This window comes from Triticum aestivum, chromosome 6D (assembly GCF_018294505.1).
Source record: "Triticum aestivum cultivar Chinese Spring chromosome 6D, IWGSC CS RefSeq v2.1, whole genome shotgun sequence".
Classification (NCBI taxonomy): Eukaryota; Viridiplantae; Streptophyta; class Magnoliopsida; order Poales; family Poaceae; genus Triticum; species Triticum aestivum.
The window spans coordinates 126,962,091-126,981,030 of record NC_057811.1 but is presented as its reverse complement, the minus strand read 5'-3'; the positions used below and the strand labels follow the sequence as shown (position 1 = coordinate 126,981,030).

Genomic DNA, 18,940 nt, shown 5'->3' with positions numbered 1-18,940 from the left:
AGACTGTTTTCTGAATGAAAACGTTAGCAAGATAGGCATCTGTGTCTTTTGGAAAGCAATAGATTCAAAAGAATAAAGAGGAGCATGCATATTTATTTTAATATGTTCTCTAAATGGTTTGTCCAGGAGCACTCGGCGAGCCTCGATTGGTACTCACTATCCAAATAACTCCCTTCCCTTCAAACCCTATTCCACCAGTCTTGCTTCGTTCTGCAGAATGCTGCTAGTGTCAGAAATATATTGGAAAGCTGTATATTTTCCACCATGTCAAACACTCCAAGAAGAGCACAGATTAGGCCAATACAATCGTAGTGGAACCCACTGTTGTGATGAATAGGATAAGTGATGATATGTGTCCATCAATTTTTCTTACTTTATAGAACACATAAAGTATTTCCTCATCATAGCTATCGTGGATGAATGTATGACATGATTATTTTGTAATTTGCAAGGGCTATGCTATACTTATTCTACATTGACCACAACGCTGACACGAGAGTATATCCCCATGAGGTTCCTGTCACTACAGACAAACTACAATAATCAATAGTAGGATCACACGTGGCGACGACTCTTGTTGTATATCCTCATCTACGATTACACCCAAAAAAAATAAACGTTTCTAATATAAGAATAAGCAAATCATAATTTGGAGCAAAGAAAATACCTTTTGTGGCCAATAAGAATCGATTCCCCATTTTACAAACTGATTGCACTCTAGAGAAAATGCACGTGAACTATTTTTATTTAGTATTAGGTATTAAAACTCGATTGAGCAGTCATGCTCAAATGAAAAATGTGTCAAATCTAGTGATCATAGTCCAGCATAGAATTAAACATGTTTAAACCAAGCGGGATGGTAAATAAGCAATACATGGATGCTGATACTCATATTACATAAGGAGCAAGGAGTCAGGACTATAATCCGCTTGATCAAATTTATTAACCGATTATGCATTTTCAGCTGTAGAAGAAGAAGAAAGCATGGAGTCAGCATCTTTGATGTAGTGATGTTTCTGGTTCAAAGTAGAGGCAGAGAAACCAGCGACAACTAATCAGATGAGAGCTCATAAACTTATTAGTTCAAGTATTTCTCATCCACTGTAGATAAATAGCTTCTTTAGTTACCTATGTACCGATAACTTGCCACTCCAATAATGTCAAGTGCATGATTTTAAGCCGAGTACAATGGTAGGACGAAAATAGCATACAGAGCTGCTCTCCATGTGAATATATTCCTAGTGGAAATGGAACTGTATCTAGTGACCACCCCTCAGAGCAAGCACAAGATGGAGCACTGAACCACCTTCGATGTTGTAATCTTTAGCAGTTTTATCGTCAGCAAGCTGCTTTCCAGCATAAATGAGCCTGCAAAAGCAGCAGTCAGAGTAAGGCTGATGTGCTAGTAAACATTACAGGATTTCAAAGTATAAACTCGAATTGAAACAGAGCAATCCTATGACTAGGATAGGACGCCCAACTGAACAACCTAATTAGTTTAACAAGAAACTTCCCTCAACCCATGTACAGATGTCTTCAACCATTAAAGTGGGCAGGCTAAAAAATGTTACAGATAATCTAGTCCTGTATTGAAGATTATTAGTATCTGAGGAAGGACTGCTTACAAGTCAGGTTTAGTACTCATAGTCATTGGCCCATATGCATAGCAAGATCAAGTCACGGCAAACTGAAGTAATAGTCCATGTTACCAAGATTTTAGGGATAATAATAACTGCCATATTTTTCATCCTAGCAAGGAAAAAGTTGACACAGAGGCATGTTCACTCTTTTCATGGATTTAAGAGGGCAGCTGAAGTATGACACAAAGCAATTACTACTACTTATACTACTTAAGTCCAGAAGAAGCTACACATCAAGCAACCACCAATAACACATAAACACCAAGTTCAGGGCATAAGAAGCGTGCCTCTGCTGAACAGGGGGGATGCCCTCTTTTTCCTCGACGCGCTCCTTGATCCTATCAGTTGTGTCGGTAGGCTCGATGTCAATCTCGATCTCCTTACCAGTGAGTGTCTTCACCTTGATCATAGTCCCACCCCTCAGCCTCAGGACCAAATGAAGTGTCGACTCTTTCTGAATGTTGTAATCAGCTAATGTCCGTCCATCTTCCAGCTGCTTTCCAGCAAAAATTAGCCTTTGCTGGTCTGGTGGGATGCCTTCCTTGTCCTGCATCAATGATATATCTACCAAAGTAAGCGATAGATATTCTCGGTACAAATGTGAACATGAATAGGCCAACGATTCCATCGAGTATTATTACGCAGTCCGCTCGCCGGGTAGAGTTTTGGAAATTGCTACAGAGACCAGAACTACGAGGGGCGCAGGTCAAAGGGGCAAGACTAATGCTGTGGGTGGCAGCTGGCATTTTCAGAAATCAGAATTGCTGGATGATTACAGGAAACAGGAACTTTTGGAGTCATGGTAGACATTATGTGGTGGTTTTGGTCGCAAGTGACCGTTCTTCAGGCAGTGGCTGTAGCTGTAATTTGTTTTCTATTTTGTGATGTGTTGTCGGCTGTGCAACCTGTTATAGGATCCTGGTGGTTCTGCTGGTTAGATGTTTTTGCTGTAAGGAGGTCGTTTGTGGACCTGGGTTGTGACGCTGGGGCTTATGCTTCAGCAGACACCACGTGAATGCTTGTGTTATCAGTTTTCAGAAAATGAAAATTTGGGGGAAACCCCTTAATTCTCGAAAAAAAAAAGTCCAACAATGTCTCTTAACTATAATCAGGGAAGAAACTGCTCATATAATAACATACACCCTCTGTCCACTAATGTAAGACGTTTTGGCAGTTTAATTTAGAGAAAAGTATGTTTTTCGTCCCTCAAGTTCCCAAAAAGTGCAGACTTCGTCCTTCAACTTTTTTGGGTCTACTTTTGGTCCCTCAAGTTCCAAAACCGGTCAAGTTTCGTCCGAATTCCGGTTTCGCTAGAAAATAGGACACGTGGCGTGGTATTCTCTCTCCCCTCACTTGCCACGTCCGACCCGCCGTTGGGTCAAACAGACCGCCCGCGCGACGCCGTCAGCTCACTCTCCCCCTTTCCCTTTCCTCTGTGACCTCTCTCCCAAACCCTAGGCTTGGCGGCGGCGGATCCCGATTTGGCGTGGTGGTCGGCATTGGCGTCGGAGCCAGGGACGGCGGCGCCGATCTGTATACACCGGCGACGACAAGAACTATCAGGACAGCGACCACTGGCAGACCTTCAGGTATGTTTTTTGCGTATATTGTTTAGGATTCGTAGGTGTTGGAAATATGCCCTAGAGGCAATAATAAATGGTTATTATTATATTTCTTTGTTCATGATAATAGTCTATTATTCATGCTATAATTGTATTGTCCGGAAATCGTAATACATGTGTGAATACATAGACCACAACGTGTCCCTAGTAAGCCTCTAGTTGACTAGCTCATTGATCAACAGATAGTCATGGTTTCCTGACTATGGACATTGGATGTCATTGATAACGGGATCACATCATTAGGAGAATGATGTGATGGACAAGACCCGATCCTAAGCATAGCATAAAAGATCGTGTAGTTTCGTTTGCTAGAGCTTTTCCAATGTCAAGTATCTTTTCCTTAGACCATGAGATCGTGCAACTCCCGGATACCGTAGGAGTGCTTTGGGTGTGCCAAACGTCACAACGTAACTGGGTGACTATAAAGGTGCACTACGGGTATCTCCGAAAGTGTCTGTTGGGTTGGCACGGATCGAGACTGGGATTTGTCACTCCGTGTGACGGAGAGGTATCTCTGGGCCCACTCGGTAATGCATCATCATAATGAGCTCAATGTGACTAAGGCGTTAGTCACGAGATCATGCATTACGGTACGAGTAAAGAGACTTGCCAGTAACGAGATTGAACAAGGTATTGGGATACCGACGATCGAATCTCGGGCAAGTAACATACCGATTGACAAAGGGAATTGCATACGGGATTGATTGAATCCTCGACACCGTGGTTCATCCGATGAGATCATCGTGGAACATGTGGGAGCCAACATGGGTATCCAGATCCCGCTGTTGGTTATTGACCGGAGAGGCGTCTCGGTCATGTCTGCATGTCTCCCGAACCCGTAGGGTCTACACACTTAAGGTTCGGTGACGCTAGGGTTGTAGAGATATATGTATGCGGAAACCCGAAAGTTGTTCGGAGTCCCGGATGAGATCCCGGACGTCACGAGAGGTTCCGGAATGGTCCGGAGGTGAAGAATTATATATATAGGAAGTCCAGTTTCGGCCACCGGGAAAGTTTCGGGGGTTACCGGTATTGTACCGGGACCACCGGAAGGGTCCCGGGGGTCCACCGGGTGGGGCCACCTATCCCGGAGGGCCCCGTGGGCTGAAAGTGGAAGGGAACCAGCCCTTAGTGGGCTGGGGCGCCCCCCTTGGGCCTCCCCCCATGCGCCTAGGGTTGGGAACCCTAGGGGGGAGCTTCCCCCTTGCCTTGGGGGGCAAGGCACCCCTTCCCCCCTTGGCCGCCCCCCCCTTGGAGATCCCATCTCCCAGGGCCGGCGCACCCCCCAGGGGCCTATATAAAGGGGGGAGGGAGGGCAGCAACCTACAGCCTTGGGCGCCTCCCTCCTCCCCTGCAACACCTCTCTCTCTCTCTCGCAGAAGCTCGGCGAAGCCCTGCCGGAGACCCGCTACATCCACCACCACGGCGTCGTGCTGTTGGATCTCCATCAACCTCTCCTCCCCCCTTGCTGGATCAAGAAGGAGGAGACGTCGCTGCACCGTACGTGTGTTGAACGCGGAGGTGCCGTCCGTTCGGCACTCGGTCATCGATGATTTGGATCACGGCGAGTACGACTCCGTCATCCACGTTCATTGGAACGCTTCCGCTCGCGATCTACAAGGGTATGTAGATGCACTCCCTTCCCCTCGTTGCTAGTAGACTCCATAGATGCATCTTGGTGAGCGTAGGAAAATTTTAAATTATGCTACGATTCCCAACAGTGGCATCATGAGCCAGGCCTATGCGTAGTTACTATGCACGAGTAGAACACAAAGCAGTTGTGGGCGTTGAGTTTGCCAATTCTTCTTGCCGCTACTAGTCGTTTCTTGTTTCGGCGGCATTGTAGGATGAAGCGGCCCGGACCGACCTTACACGTACGCTTACGTGAGACAGGTTCCACCGACTGACATGCACTAGTTGCATAAGGTGGCTAGCGGGTGTCTGTCTCTCCTACTTTAGTCGGAACGGATTCGATGAAAAGGGTCCTTATGAAGGGTAAATAGAAATTGGCAAATCACGTTGTGGTCATACGTAGGTAAGAAAACGTTCTTGCTAGAAACCTACAAACCACGTAAAAACTTGCAACAACAATTAGAGGACGTCTAACTTGTTTTTGCAGCAAGTGCTATGTGATGTGATATGGCCAGAAGATGTGATGAATGATATATGTGATGTATGAGATTGATCATATTCTTGTAATAGGAATCTCGACTTGCATGTCGATGAGTATGACAACCGGCAGGAGCCATATGAGTTGTCTTTATTATTTTGCATGACCTGCGTGTCATTGAATAACGCCATGTAATTTACTTTACTTTGTTGCTAAACGCGTTAGCCATAGAAGTAGAAGTAATCGTTGGCGTGACGACTTCATGAAGACACAATGATGGAGATCATGATGATGGAGATCATGGTGTCATGCCGGTGACGAAGATGATCATGGTGCCCCGAAGATGGAGATCAAAGGAGCATAATGATATTGGCCATATCATGTCACTATTTGATTGCATGTGATGTTTATCATGTTTTTGCATCTTATTTGCTTAGAACGACGGTAGTAAGTAAGATGATCCCTTATAATAATTTCAAGAAAGTGTTCACCCTAACTGTGCACCGTTGCGAAGGTTCGTTGTTTCGAAGCACCACGTGATGATCGGGTGTGATAGATTCTAACGTTCGAATACAACGGGTGTTGACGAGCCTAGCATGTACAGACATGGCCTCGGAACACACGCAATACACTTAGGTTGACTTGACGAGCCTAGCATGTACAGACATGGCCTCGGAACACGGAGGACCGAAAGGTCGAGCATGAGTCGTATGGAAGATACGATCAACATGGAGATGTTCACCGATCTTGACTAGTCCGTCTCACGTGATGATCGGACACGGCCTAGTTGAATTCGGATCATGTTTCACTTAGATGACTAGAGGGATGTCTATCTGAGTGGGAGTTCATTATATAATTTGATTAGATGAACTTAATTATCATGAACTTAGTCTAAAATCTTTACACTATGTATTGTAGATCAAATGGCCAACGTTGTCCTCAATTTCAACGCGTTCCTAGAGAAAACCAAGCTGAAAGATGATGGCAGCAACTATACGGACTGGGTCCGGAACCTGAGGATCATCCTCATAGCAGCCAAGAAAGATTATGTCTTAGAAGCACCGCTAGATGAAGCACCAATCCCAGAGAACCAAGACGTTATGAACGCTTGGCAGCAGCGTGCTGATGATTACTCCCTCGTTCAGTGCGGCATGCTTTACAGCCTAGAACCGGGTCTCCAAAAGCATTTTTGAGAGACATGGAGCATATGAGATGTTCGAGGAGCTGAAATTAGTTTTTCAAGCTCATGCCCGGGTCGAGAGATATGATGTCTCCGACAAGTTCTTCAGCTGTAAAATGGAGGAGAACAGTTCTGTTAGTGAGCACATACTCAGAATGTCTGGGTTGCACAACCGCTTGTCTCAGCTGGGAGTTAATCTCCCGGATGACGCGGTCATTGACAGAATCCTCCAGTCGCTTCCACCAAGCTACAAGAGCTTTGTGATGAACTACAATATGCAGGGGATGGAAAAGACCATTCCCGAGGTATATTCAATGCTGAAATCAGCGGAAGGGGAGATCAGAAAAGAACATCAAGTGTTGATGGTGAATAAAACCACTAAGTTCAAGAACGGCAAGGGTAAGAAGAACTTCAAGAAGGACGGCAAGGGAGTTGCCGCGCCCGGTAAACCAGTTACTGGGAAGAAGTCGAAGAATGAACCCAAGCCTGAAACTGAGTGCTTTTATTGCAAGGGAAGTGGTCACTGGAAGCGGAACTGCCCCAAATACTTAGCGGACAAGAAGAAGGCCGGCAACACCAAAGGTATATGTGATATACAAGTTATTGATGTGTACCTTACCAGTACTCGTAGTAGCTCCTGGGTATTTGATACCGGTGCGGTTGCTCATATTTGTAACTCAAAACAGGAACTACAGAATAAACGAAGACTGGCGAAGGACGAGGTGACGATGCGTGTCGGGAATGGTTCCAAGGTTGATGTGATCGCCGTCGGCACGCTACCTCTGCATCTACCCACGGGATTAGTTTTAAACCTCAATAATTGTTATTTAGTGCCAGCTTTGAGCATGAACATTGTATCTGGATCTCGTTTAATTCGAGATGGCTACTCATTTAAATCCGAGAATAATGGTTGTTCTATTTATTTGAGAGATATGTTTTATGGTCATGCCCCGCTGGTCAATGGTTTATTTTTGATGAATCTCGAACGTGATGTTACACATGTTCATAGTGTGAATACCAAAAGATGTAAAGTTGATAACGATAGTCCCACATACTTGTGGCACTGCCGCCTTGGTCACATTGGTGTCAAGCGCATGAAGAAACTCCATGCAGATGGACTTTTGGAGTCTCTTGATTACGAATCATTTGACACGTGCGAACCATGCCTCATGGGTAAGATGACCAAGACTCCGTTCTCCGGAACAATGGAGCGAGCAACCAACTTATTGGAAATCATACATACCGATGTGTGTGGTCCAATGAGTGTTGAGGCTCGCGGAGGATATCGTTATGTTCTCACTCTCACTGATGATTTAAGTAGATATGGGTATGTCTACCTAATGAAACACAAGTCTGAAACCTTTGAAAAGTTCAAGGAATTTCAGAGTGAAGTTGAGAATCAACGTGACAGAAAAATAAAATTCTTACGATCAGATCGTGGTGGAGAATATTTAAGTCACGAGTTTGGTGCACACTTAAGGAAATGTGGAATAGTTTCACAACTCACGCCGCCTGGAACACCTCAGAGAAATGGTGTGTCCGAACGTCGTAATCGCACTCTATTGGATATGGTGCGATCTATGATGTCTCTTACCGATTTACCGCTCTCATTTTGGGGCTATGCTTTAGAGACTGCCGCATTCACTTTAAATAGGGCTCCGTCGAAATCCGTTGAGACGACACTGTATGAATTATGGTTTGGTCAGAAACCTAAGCTGTCGTTTCTAAAAGTTTGGGGATGCGATGCTTATGTCAAGAAACTTCAACCTGAAAAGCTCGAACCCAAATCGGAAAAATGCGTCTTCATAGGATACCCTAAGGATACTATTGGGTACACCTTCTACCTCAGATCCGAAGGCAAGATCTTCGTTGCCAAGAACATGTCCTTTCTAGAGAAGGAGTTTCTCTCGAAAGAATTGAGTGGGAGGAAAGTGGAACTTGATGAGGTGATAGTCACCCCTTCCGAACCGGAAAGTAGCGCAGCGCGGGAAAATGTTCCTGTGGTGCCTACACCGACTGGGGAGGAAGTTAATGATGATGATCATGAAGCTTCGGATCAAGTTACTACTGAACTTCGTAGGTCCACAAGGACACGTTCCGCACCAGAGTGGTACGGCAACCCTGTCCTGGAAATCATGTTGTTAGACAACGGTGAACCTTCGAACTATGAAGAAGCGATGGCGGGCCCGGATTCCGACAAATGGCTAGAAGCCATGAAATCCGAGATAGAATCCATGTATGAAAACAAAGTATGGACTTTGACTGACTTGCCCGATGAGCGGCGAGCCATAGAAAACAAATGGATCTTTAAGAAGAAGACGGACGCAGATGGTAATGTGACCATCTACAAAGCTCGACTTGTCGCTAAGGGTTATCGACAAGTTCAAGGGGTTGACTACGATGAGACTTTCTCACCCGTAGCGAAGCTGAAGTCCCGCATGCAACAAATGAACCTTCTGCCTGTGTTCACACCTTCATAAGCAACCTTTCTCACCGGCAAAAATCCACAAAAACAACTAAAATTGCTCTCGGTTTCAATGCCGCAAAACTCTGGATCTTCAATTGCGAGTGGCTCTTTGCCAGATATCAGTTCCTCAGGCATATAGACCTATTCAACGACAAACAACACCCAACAGCACCTCCCCTTAGTCCCTCAATCACCAGGGAAGAACCCTAAATCCCCAAATCCCTAACCCTAGATCACAAATTGGCACTTACCTGTGTAGGAGCACAACTGCTTCTGTCCGCACTCATCCACCCAAGGATCTCCTCGCCAGTTCGCATGGCGCCGGCGGGGAAGGGGAACAAGGCGCTGGCGGCGAGCAAGGCGACGATGCCGGGCAAGGCGACGGCGAGGTCGGGACGGAGAGAGAGAAGAGGAAAAGAAGAGCGCGAGGGGGAGAGTGAGCTGACGGCGTCGCTCGGGCCGTCTGTTTGACCCAACGGCGGGTCGGACGTGGCAAGTGAGGGGAAAGAGAATACCACGCCACGTGTCCTGTTTTCTAGCGAAACCGGAATTCGGACGAAACTTGACCGGTTTTGGAACTTGAGGGACCAAAAGTAGACCAAAAAAAATTAAAGGACAAAGTCTGCACTTTTTGGGAACTTGAGGGACGAAAAAACATACTTTTCTCTTTAATTTATAAACTGCCAAAACGCTTTACATTAACGAACAGAGGTACCTTATTAGTGTTGATGCCCTTGCTCCTCCAGACTGACGACGAGCCACGCAGAACTAAAACGGACCTAGACTGACATTCAACGGGATCCATCTCATGATGATGCAATAAGCAGGGAACTAATTAAACCTAAGATGGAAAGCTCCTGAAGTGCAATTCCCGCAGGATCACGCTAGTAACTACTGTATGAGGAAACTGCAAATAGATGGGCAATACGCGCGGAACTCGGTAGGGGACTGAAACGGATACAGGGCCATCGTCTCGTCTCGCGCGAGCACGCGAGGCCGGGGCGAGATGGGGAGGACCGACCTGGATCTTGGCCTTGACATTGTCGACGGTGTCGCTGCTCTCCACCTCGAGAGTGATCGTCTTCCCCATCAGCGTCTTCACGAAGATCTACATCTCCTCCCCAGTCCCCTCTACCTCCGCCTCCGAGGTTTTTCGGCTCCTCCCTCCCTCACAGCGGCCGGAGTGTGAGACAAAAGCGGAGAAGGAAGGGATAGGGAAGGGCCCAAGTTTTTTTTTTTTTAGGATCACCAAGCTTTATTAATCGAATACCATAGATTGTGGGATACAAGTAAGATCATGGGGTTGGCCAAACCAAACGTGGCGCCCCCGACCTAAAGACAACGAGTGCTTGGCTAGCTTATGAGCTTCTATGTTTGCCCTACGACTTTCGAAAGAAAAAATACATCGAAACAAACTTGAATATGAATTAATCTCACTAATAATAGCTCCGTTCGCACCTCTGGATCTGTTGTTTATCTCCTGGACGACTTGCTTGGCATCTGATGCTACGATCATATTTTGTAGTTGAAGGTCTTGTGCCAATGCCAAAGCCTCTCTGCAAGCTATGGTCTCCAGAATGGAGGGATCATCAACTCCCTGTACAACCAATGCCGAACTTCTCAGGAAATTGCCTAGGCTGTCTCTACAAATAGCCGCTGCAGATCCCCCTCTTCCTTTCAGAACTGCCGCATCAACATGAATTTTCGCGAAACCAGCAGGTGGTGCTTTGGGTCGGAGGGGGTGGGAGGCCCTTGGTCCGCCCAGGTGCGCGTGCATAGGTTGGTTCTCCCTGATCAACTTCAGCTCGGTGATGAAGCTATTAATGAAGGCATGTATGGACTGAGGACTCTGGAAAATTCCTTCGTGTATAGCTTTGCGACGAGCAGACCAAAGCGCCCAAAGTGTTACGGACAGTTGCACGAACTGGTCATGGGACAACACATTCATCAGATTAAAAAGCTACGTCTTTGCACTAGGCTCAGTGTTGGTTGACATTTTATGTAGAAGCTCCTCATCAGCAATAGCCCATGTGCACCTCAACATGGTGCAGTCCAAAAGTGAGTGTCTCCATGAATCCGTCATTCCGCAGAGGCCACACGACGATGTGGTTGACATGTGTCTATGGGCCCTCACATCTTTTGTCGGCAGTGGGTGCTTAGACAAGCGCCATAGGAACATTCTCACCTTCCCCGGTACAGCTGTTTTCCACAGAAACTTCCACAATTTCTGCTCAGCAGTAGAGCTCGAAGGACCTGCCTCCTCATTCAGCCATGCTTCACGCCTTAGCTTGGTTGCAACCAACATGTTGTATGCTGTTTTAACTGAAAAATTTCCATGACGCTCGAAGTGCCAACTCCAGAAATCTGCCATGTTACGTGTACAAAGGGGAATAGATAATATGATCTCAGCGTCCATGGGCATAAAAACCTGTTGAACGAGCTGCCGATTCCACGTTGCCGTAGTAGCATCTATGAGGTCAGCCACCATCTCCGGAGGGTCTGCGACACGGCACCCATACGGTCTCAGCATTTCATCTCGGGGAATCCAATTATCTTCCCATATACGTGTAGTCTGACCATTACCAACGCGCTTAATTATTCCCTGTTTCAAAATATCACGGCCCTCCATAATAGCTCTTCATATTTGACTCGGGTGTCTTCCTAGGTTTGCCTCCAATATGTTGCTGTTGGGGTAATAGACACTTTTTAGGAGTCTGGCACTTAACGAGTCCATGAGGAGTAGCAGCCCACGTAGAGATTGTTCGGCGGTTTTTTGGAGACTAAAAGAGCAACTAAAAAACAATTGTCAAGGGTTTGGAGACTAGGAGAGCAACCACCAAGCCGGTACCCCAAAAAGAAAGCGAGCTGGTTCGCTCCCTTCCGGTGTCGAGTGGAGCGCGCGCGAGGACTTGTCGTGTTGTGCACTTAGCCACCGCCATGTACACGCTCTAGAAACACATGTGGGAACGTTTATTTTCTAAACGTGTTTTGAATTTTTTATTTTTTTTATTTTACTTGGTTTTTTCTAGGTTTCTCGAACAAAAGTATTTTTTTCCCTCTAGTGAAGTACATAATGTGAAAAAATACAGTTGTCCTTCCGTGTGAAACACAGCTGTGCTTCTCAAAAAGTGGAAGGCATGATTGTGCTTTCGGTCTTCGTTTTTTTGGGTTTGTGATTTTTTTGTTTTAGGTTTAATTTTTTGGGGTTTTGATTTTTATTTCTGGTTCTCAGGTTTTTTTGGGGAAAAAAGTTTGTCAAATCTATTAACATGAATCTAGTTTCAAAGATTCAACGTGAGAAACACAACATGAAAACGGTTCATGATTTGGATGCACGATTCAAGAGATAAAACATTAAAAACGAATCTATGAAAAAAAGAACAAAACTCACAGGTTGCGACAAGTATCACATACTCGGTGTGCCCCTTGTCACTAGGCGAGGAGGTGTGGAGTGACCTTTACAAGGGTTACAATCTAACTAGTGATTTCTGGAGACTAGACCACCCGATGAGTGAGGGAGAAAGGGAGTGTGCTATGCATCGCGCACGCGGCCCCAAACCTGGCGTCACTCGCTACATAAGCCTGGCATAGCGGGCCACGACAGCCACACGCAACCGCATAGATGACCTTTTTCTGACTTCTTAACAACATTTTTTTTCCAATTTTGGTCGATTTTTCTAAAATGTTAGGAAATGTTCATAAATTCAATAAAAATGTTTGTGAATTTAACAAAAAAATATTCATAAATTCTTAAAAATATAAAAAATCATGAATTCAAAAATGTTTGTGGATTTGAAAAAAATATATGTGAATCCAGAAAGTGTTCACGAATTCCAAAAATGTTCACGAATTCGACAAAACGTTTGCAAATTCGAAAAATGTTCATGTACTCATAAAATGTTCATGAATTCGGAAAATGTTGAAAATTTAAAAAAAATTGACAATTTGTAAAAATGTTCATGGATTGAAATTTTTTCACAATTTTTGAAAAAAAATCATGTATATAAATTTTGTGAGAATTTTCAATGTTTTGAAATCTGAATTTTTTAAAAGCGCAAGAATTTTTAAAATTATGAACAAAATTTGGAAAACATGGACAAAATTTGAAATCTCAAACATTTTTTGAACAAACAAACATTTTTTAATTTTCCTGAAAATTGTTTTTTTGTAAAACAAAATGAAGAAAAGGAAAAAAGAAAAAAAATGTGAACAAAATTTGAAATCTCAAATATTTTTGGAAGGTCCCTAAAACTGGTCGTATCGTTCGCTTCGTGCATTAACGGGCTGGCTTAGAGAGTGGTTGGCATGATATACATTGCATATAGCGATACATACAAGGAGAAAGTCCTTCCCTTCATGGAAAAAAAATCTTAAAAAGAAACGGCGACAACTTGTGGAGTGTGGACTTTCCCAACATTTACATACATGTCTGGCCCCACTGTGACGACCCGTGACTCTCCTACTTTTTCAAACACGGTATATAAACATAGACTCTCACATGCTCGCATTGTTGCACATAAACTCATCCCTATAAACACACGTACACACACCTTACTTCTATGAGCATCTTCGAGAGGTAACATTGCCAACTCTCTCTTCCCAGATCAAAAACCCAGAGCAATTGTGGAGAATGTTGTAGATTTTGCATGATTTTCTTGTTGGTAATTATGTTCATATGTTAATTTACCTCAACTTACACGTTATGCTGTGGACTACTGCAGATTGTGAATGAATTTGGTTCCTTTGATCAGTATTGTTGGAGTAAGCCAGTAGTAAGCAAACTTCGATATGGAAACCAAGTTACCATCAAGAGTGCCGAGGCAGACAAGATTAGCAAAAGACTTGGTCCGGCGAGGGTTCCAGGGTGTGGGCCCTACGGTCATATATTCATTCATGCAGGCAGCTGGACTTGCAAATGATCGCCTTCTTGGGCGCTTTCTGTTTTGATGAGTGCAATGCGTCTGCAACTGTTTGCGCCAGTGAAACTGAAATGCTAAAGCCGAAGCATGATATGACAGCAAAGAGATCACCAATGTTGCTGCACTATCAAGGGCGACGGTTAAGGTGATTGTTTCATAGAACTTACGATGAAAAGCATTAGCCGTACCATAGTTACCTGCATTTTCTGTAGGGTTTGTGTTAGAATTTCCTTGGGCAAGAGAGTGTAGGATCAGAATGGGTTTGTGTATAAAAGTTGTTTGTGCAGTAACTGTAAGGGCATGTATATTAGTTTAGACGGCTACTGTCTATACCAACCATCCACGTCATCTACAGACATTAGTAAAAACGCCCTCTACAATGGACTGTCTATTTGCTGTCTATAGCCCTCTAAAATTACGACATTAGAGTGAAGTTTATTCCAATTATCCGCCTCCATCAGCCACCGCTCCAGAAGGTGAAGAGACTGACGACGGCATCGGCGCGGTGATACATCCCAGGATGAAGGTGTGCACTGGGGAATCGCAGCTCTCAAAGCCGGACCGCCGCCGTCGCTGAAGATCGAGGAGCACGTACACACATGTACGTGAATCTAATCAGTTCCTCCCTGGAGTGCATAGACGTTTAGCGTGATGCCTAGCTATTTGTGCTGTAATGTAACTTGGCATGTACATATCCACTGAAATTTGTGCAACATGAACTAAATGTCCTGTCCAAGCCAAAGAACTTACCCTGAAATTTCCTGGAAGTTCCAACCAACGTTGACTATAACAACAGTCGCAACCGACTATTAAGACTAAGCTCCGCTCTCTCGCAACCTCTACTCTAATCAAAAGACTGAAGGCCCCTACAAGGAAGATGAAAAAGGCATAACCTGCACCCATGACGGTTATCACTTCCAGACTATACAAAACTAAGTTATTGTGACAATGGTATTCTTACATCCTTATAACAACATCCAGAAATGACACTAAGTAGCACAAAACCAGCACACCGTCATTAAAAAAACAGCACACCGTATTTGGTTTGAAGCATTTGATTAACTAACCAGATTTTGCAAGGCTCGGTTTATACTAGCTCTGTGGTTCATTTTCTTACCAAAGCACGGCCAATTGAATGGAAAATAATTTGATGACGGAAGTTTGGTAGTGATCATTCAAAAAGGAAAAGAGAAACAACATTATCAAGAGACATTTTGTACCCAATGCTTTGCTGGGAATTCATCAGGCCCTCGACAAGTCAAGATCAACCATCCAGACTTCGCACGAACACAGAACACGTCCAAAACCATCAAAGGAGGTTACTGAGGTGATAGATCGCTATAGAGTTGGTTTCGGTCCGTTCCAAGTCGGTTCGAAAACCATTGCCCCGGTCAGGTGCTAGTTATGCCCAAGGTATGATCCCAGATGCTTGAATTTCACACGGATTCAGAATGCTTGTGGAATCACCAATTAGAGGTTCTTAACATTGCAGTTATATCACTTCTCATAGTTGTTTCATATGGATCTGAACACATTTTATGGATTTCTCAATGCCACATTCAATAAAGCCTCTCGAATTTGTTTTATACATCTGGAAAGCTCAAAAGCACGCAACATATTTATATCCGAAATTATTTGGCAAATCAGTCAAGATGCCGAAGAAGATATTCGACTTCAACATCCTTCGTTAAAGGCATTACCCACAGATCATATAGCTTAGAAAGCACTTTTGGATCAACTTTACAGTGACTGTCACAGGCATCACCATCTTGCTTGCCTACACTGTCCTCCAGAGTGACATTCTGTCCAAATATCCTTGCCTTCTTCTCTACTCTCTTCTTGACCTTTTCTTCAACTGCCGTGAATGTTAGTAAGTTCATTAGAGCATTGGTGTCCTGCATTGAGCAGCAAGACAAATGAACTTTAAGGCTTGATTCAGACTGGCAGTTCCTATCAGGCTATCACAAATGCTAATGCATGCTTGAGCTTAACATGGAAAGCACTTCAACGAAATAGGAATAAAGGCTTGTATGCAACGGTGCATCATACACAACACACTTGGTGGTTATTGTTCAAATTTGAAATGTCAAGGTGCATGAATATATAAATAAGCCAACAAATTTTATGAAAAATGCAATAAAAATCTAGTAAGTCTATATAAGAGGTGGAAGATAAGTTGGGGAAGCAGAGTATAAGATGTTAACCAAATTAACCATGATATAAGACGTGAAAGATAATTTGAGGAAGTAAAGTATAAGGCGCCAACTAAATTAACCTTCGCACGTATTGGTGGGCTATAATCTTGAGGCGCGTCTTTGAATTTCACCTCAGCAACATATTTGCCACAATGAATTCTTCTTGAGAGAGCCTACAAGCAAATAATCAACGCATTTCACTGATCACAAAGTAATTATCAGTAAACTAAAATGTTGTTTTGCAAATATATCTATAAACTAAAAACAAAAATTCTGATAGTAGCAATTATATGTAACATTTAAAAGAAATGTTGTGTACAGCATATACCTGCAGACATGCAAAATCTAATGCAACTGTTTCTGCATAGTTGCCATCATCGCCATCCGCTGTGAATAATGGTAGCAATTCATTGAAATACATCTTCCATATTGCATCATTCACACAGACCGATGAAGCAAAAGGGTGCAAAACCTACGAAGAAAACAAATAATAACTCAGAATCCCAGTGATAGTTAGTCATCACTCGTCAGTTCCTGATATTATATATATTTTTTGAAGTGCTGATATTATAATATTAAAGCCCAGTATTCACCTTTGGGTGACCTTTGGTAGGAAAGACAGGTGGTGGAAGATCTTGAGAGAAGAATGGAACATCTTCTGGCTTTTGATAGTGTCCAGCCTATGATATCTTACAGATGTAATTAGATCACGCATACAGATGCTCAACAATGACAATTAGTAGTATATCACATAATAAGTCAACTATATGATCAGTTGAAGTTTGAATGTTTCATAGGATGTCGTGGATAGGATACGAACATAAGCTATGAAGTCCTAAAATATTTCCCTATCTTCATTTTTCAACTAGTAATTATTTCCCTGAATAATAAAGCATCAACAAAGCATTTATCAATCAAATTGGCTATCTGCTCATTCGAACTGGTCAGATTTCAGGTTCTTTGTTTGCCCTTTGGAATAGGAGGTAATCTTGACAATGAGCTAACCCTACATAAGCAAGATTTGATCCTCGGAGTATGACACAAGCAGATGATACCAAACCCAAGGGGGCAGGTGCCACGAACACGACCTGCACACCCAAAGGATCAAGTCAAGTCTGGCCACTAAGATCTGTGTGACTGTTTCAAAGAGTACACTGCCATCACACTGATGATGACAAAGATGACTAATGAAAGAAAAGGCCGCTAATTCCATCATATATTACCCATGTGTGGCTGTGTATTGAAATTGAAGTGCTAGTGTGCTGCCTGTATAGGTGAACGTATCGCAAGACCAAATTAGCTATGAAGAGTTTCCCCTGGAAATGCCAGAACTCCACATGCCTACGCAAGCTCATCATGGCTGCACTACAATATGGTCAAAAGACTCAAAACCTGAACAGTCGCGGATGGAGCAGAGTAGCCAGATCAAAACCTGAACCTGCAACAGTAACAGAATAGCCAAATCTAAACTGATCCGAGCGACTTCCGGCCACCGTCGTCCCAACAACTGTGTCAATCTCCGGAACCTCGGTGGGAAGTCAAAAAGAAACTAGGCTTGCCTTGGCGTGCAGGACCTGGGCTTCCCGGACGAAGAACTCGGCGAGGGAGCCGCCGGCGGCAGCGGCCGAGTAGGCCGGCGTGTTGCGCGGGCGTTTGGCCCGCTCGATGAGCGCGAAGACGATGGAGTCCTCCTCGCGGATCAGCTGGTCGCGCACCGCGGCCAGGCTCAGCTGCTCGCCGCCCCCCGCGTCCATTGCTCTGCGCCTCGTCGGGTGTGGGGAAAGTGGAAGGCGCGCGTAGGAAGCTCGTCGCGTCGTGGTCAAGTGGCTTTCAAGATGTCGTGCGAATTGCCGACGCTTATTTGACCCTAAAACAACGGAAATGATAAATCCTAAACGTTCAGATTCCATGACAACTCTGAATATTTATTTTTTTCAAATACGCACGAGTGTACGTATGAGGTAAAAAGCCCCTCCACGTTGGTAATTACATATTACGTAACCCCAACTCCACCCACAAAAAGACTAAGACTAACTCCTCCCGCTCGCCCACCTTTCTACCGCCAAAAAATTAGCTCAACGTCCCCTTTGAAAAGGTTCGCTCTTTTCCAGGTTCTACCCTCAAGAATTATCCTACGTAGTACATGCGAGCTCGAAGGTGTGGCACCATCAAAGACTATGGCATGTCGGTGCTTCCATAGCTCCCATATGCCAAGGATCAACAAGGCTCCGATGTCCTTTGCCCCATCGTCATGTCCACTTTTATGATGCACCATTCCTGCAGCATTGTATTCGCGTTCGGTATCCATTCCGGTCAATTCATTGCTAGGCAAACTCCCGTCCAGACTTGTCTCGCGAATACACATCCAATAAGCAAATGATTGATGGTCTCTTCCTCTTGGTCACAAAACGGGCATGCTTCTTGGTGTTGCCGTCCACGGCGTGCTAGCCTATCCGATGTCCAACATCTGTTCTGCAGAGCCGTCAACGCGAAGAAACAGCAACGCAACGGTGATATGGGGACCCCGACTCATAAGTCGAGATCACCGAATGCACGTGTACAGTGATCCCAGAGATCAATGCTCACTGAACACACAGAAACTGAATAACAAGAGTCTTACATCCATACATACCATCTTACATAAACTACGACCATTATGGTCAAGTCTTACATAGATAAAGCCTCAAGGGCTGAACATCAGATAAAACACAAGCAGCGGAAATCTTCGTCGATAAGTAGAACCCATGCCACCTGCCTTAACCCTACAGACATTCTGACTGGGAAAGCGTCCTAGTTCACATGTTCAT

The 18,940-nt window shown here is 44.4% G+C and overlaps 1 protein-coding gene and 1 pseudogene across 1 annotated transcript; both read right to left on the bottom strand.

Moving 5' to 3' along the window:
* Positions 1–1,165: 1,165 nt before the first annotated feature.
* Positions 1,166–10,133, bottom strand: LOC123144056 (ubiquitin-NEDD8-like protein RUB1; annotated as a pseudogene).
* Positions 10,134–15,458: 5,325 nt separating this feature from the next.
* LOC123144053 (chorismate mutase 2, cytosolic) lies at positions 15,459–17,984 on the bottom strand. The gene is made up of 5 exons (XM_044563070.1): positions 17,693–17,984; positions 16,727–16,813; positions 16,462–16,605; positions 16,214–16,306; positions 15,459–15,833 (listed from the first exon to the last, which is right to left on the bottom strand). Exons 1-5 carry the CDS (start codon positions 17,885–17,887, stop codon positions 15,582–15,584), a joined length of 771 nt encoding a protein of 256 aa, XP_044419005.1. The 5' UTR covers positions 17,888–17,984; the 3' UTR covers positions 15,459–15,581.
* Positions 17,985–18,940: the final 956 nt, after the last annotated feature.

Excerpts from the sequence above, each read along its gene's own strand:
- LOC123144053 (XM_044563070.1), bottom strand. The coding sequence starts at position 17,887 with ATGGACGCGGGGGGCGGCGAGCAGCTGAGCCTGGCCGCGGTGCGCGAC. Across the intron at positions 16,814-17,692 it reads CCCAGGTCCTGCACGCCAAG|GCTGGACACTATCAAAAGCC; the intron begins GCAAGCCTAGTT and ends AAGATATCATAG. Across the intron at positions 16,606-16,726 it reads CTACCAAAGGTCACCCAAAG|GTTTTGCACCCTTTTGCTTC; the intron begins GTGAATACTGGG and ends TTTTCTTCGTAG.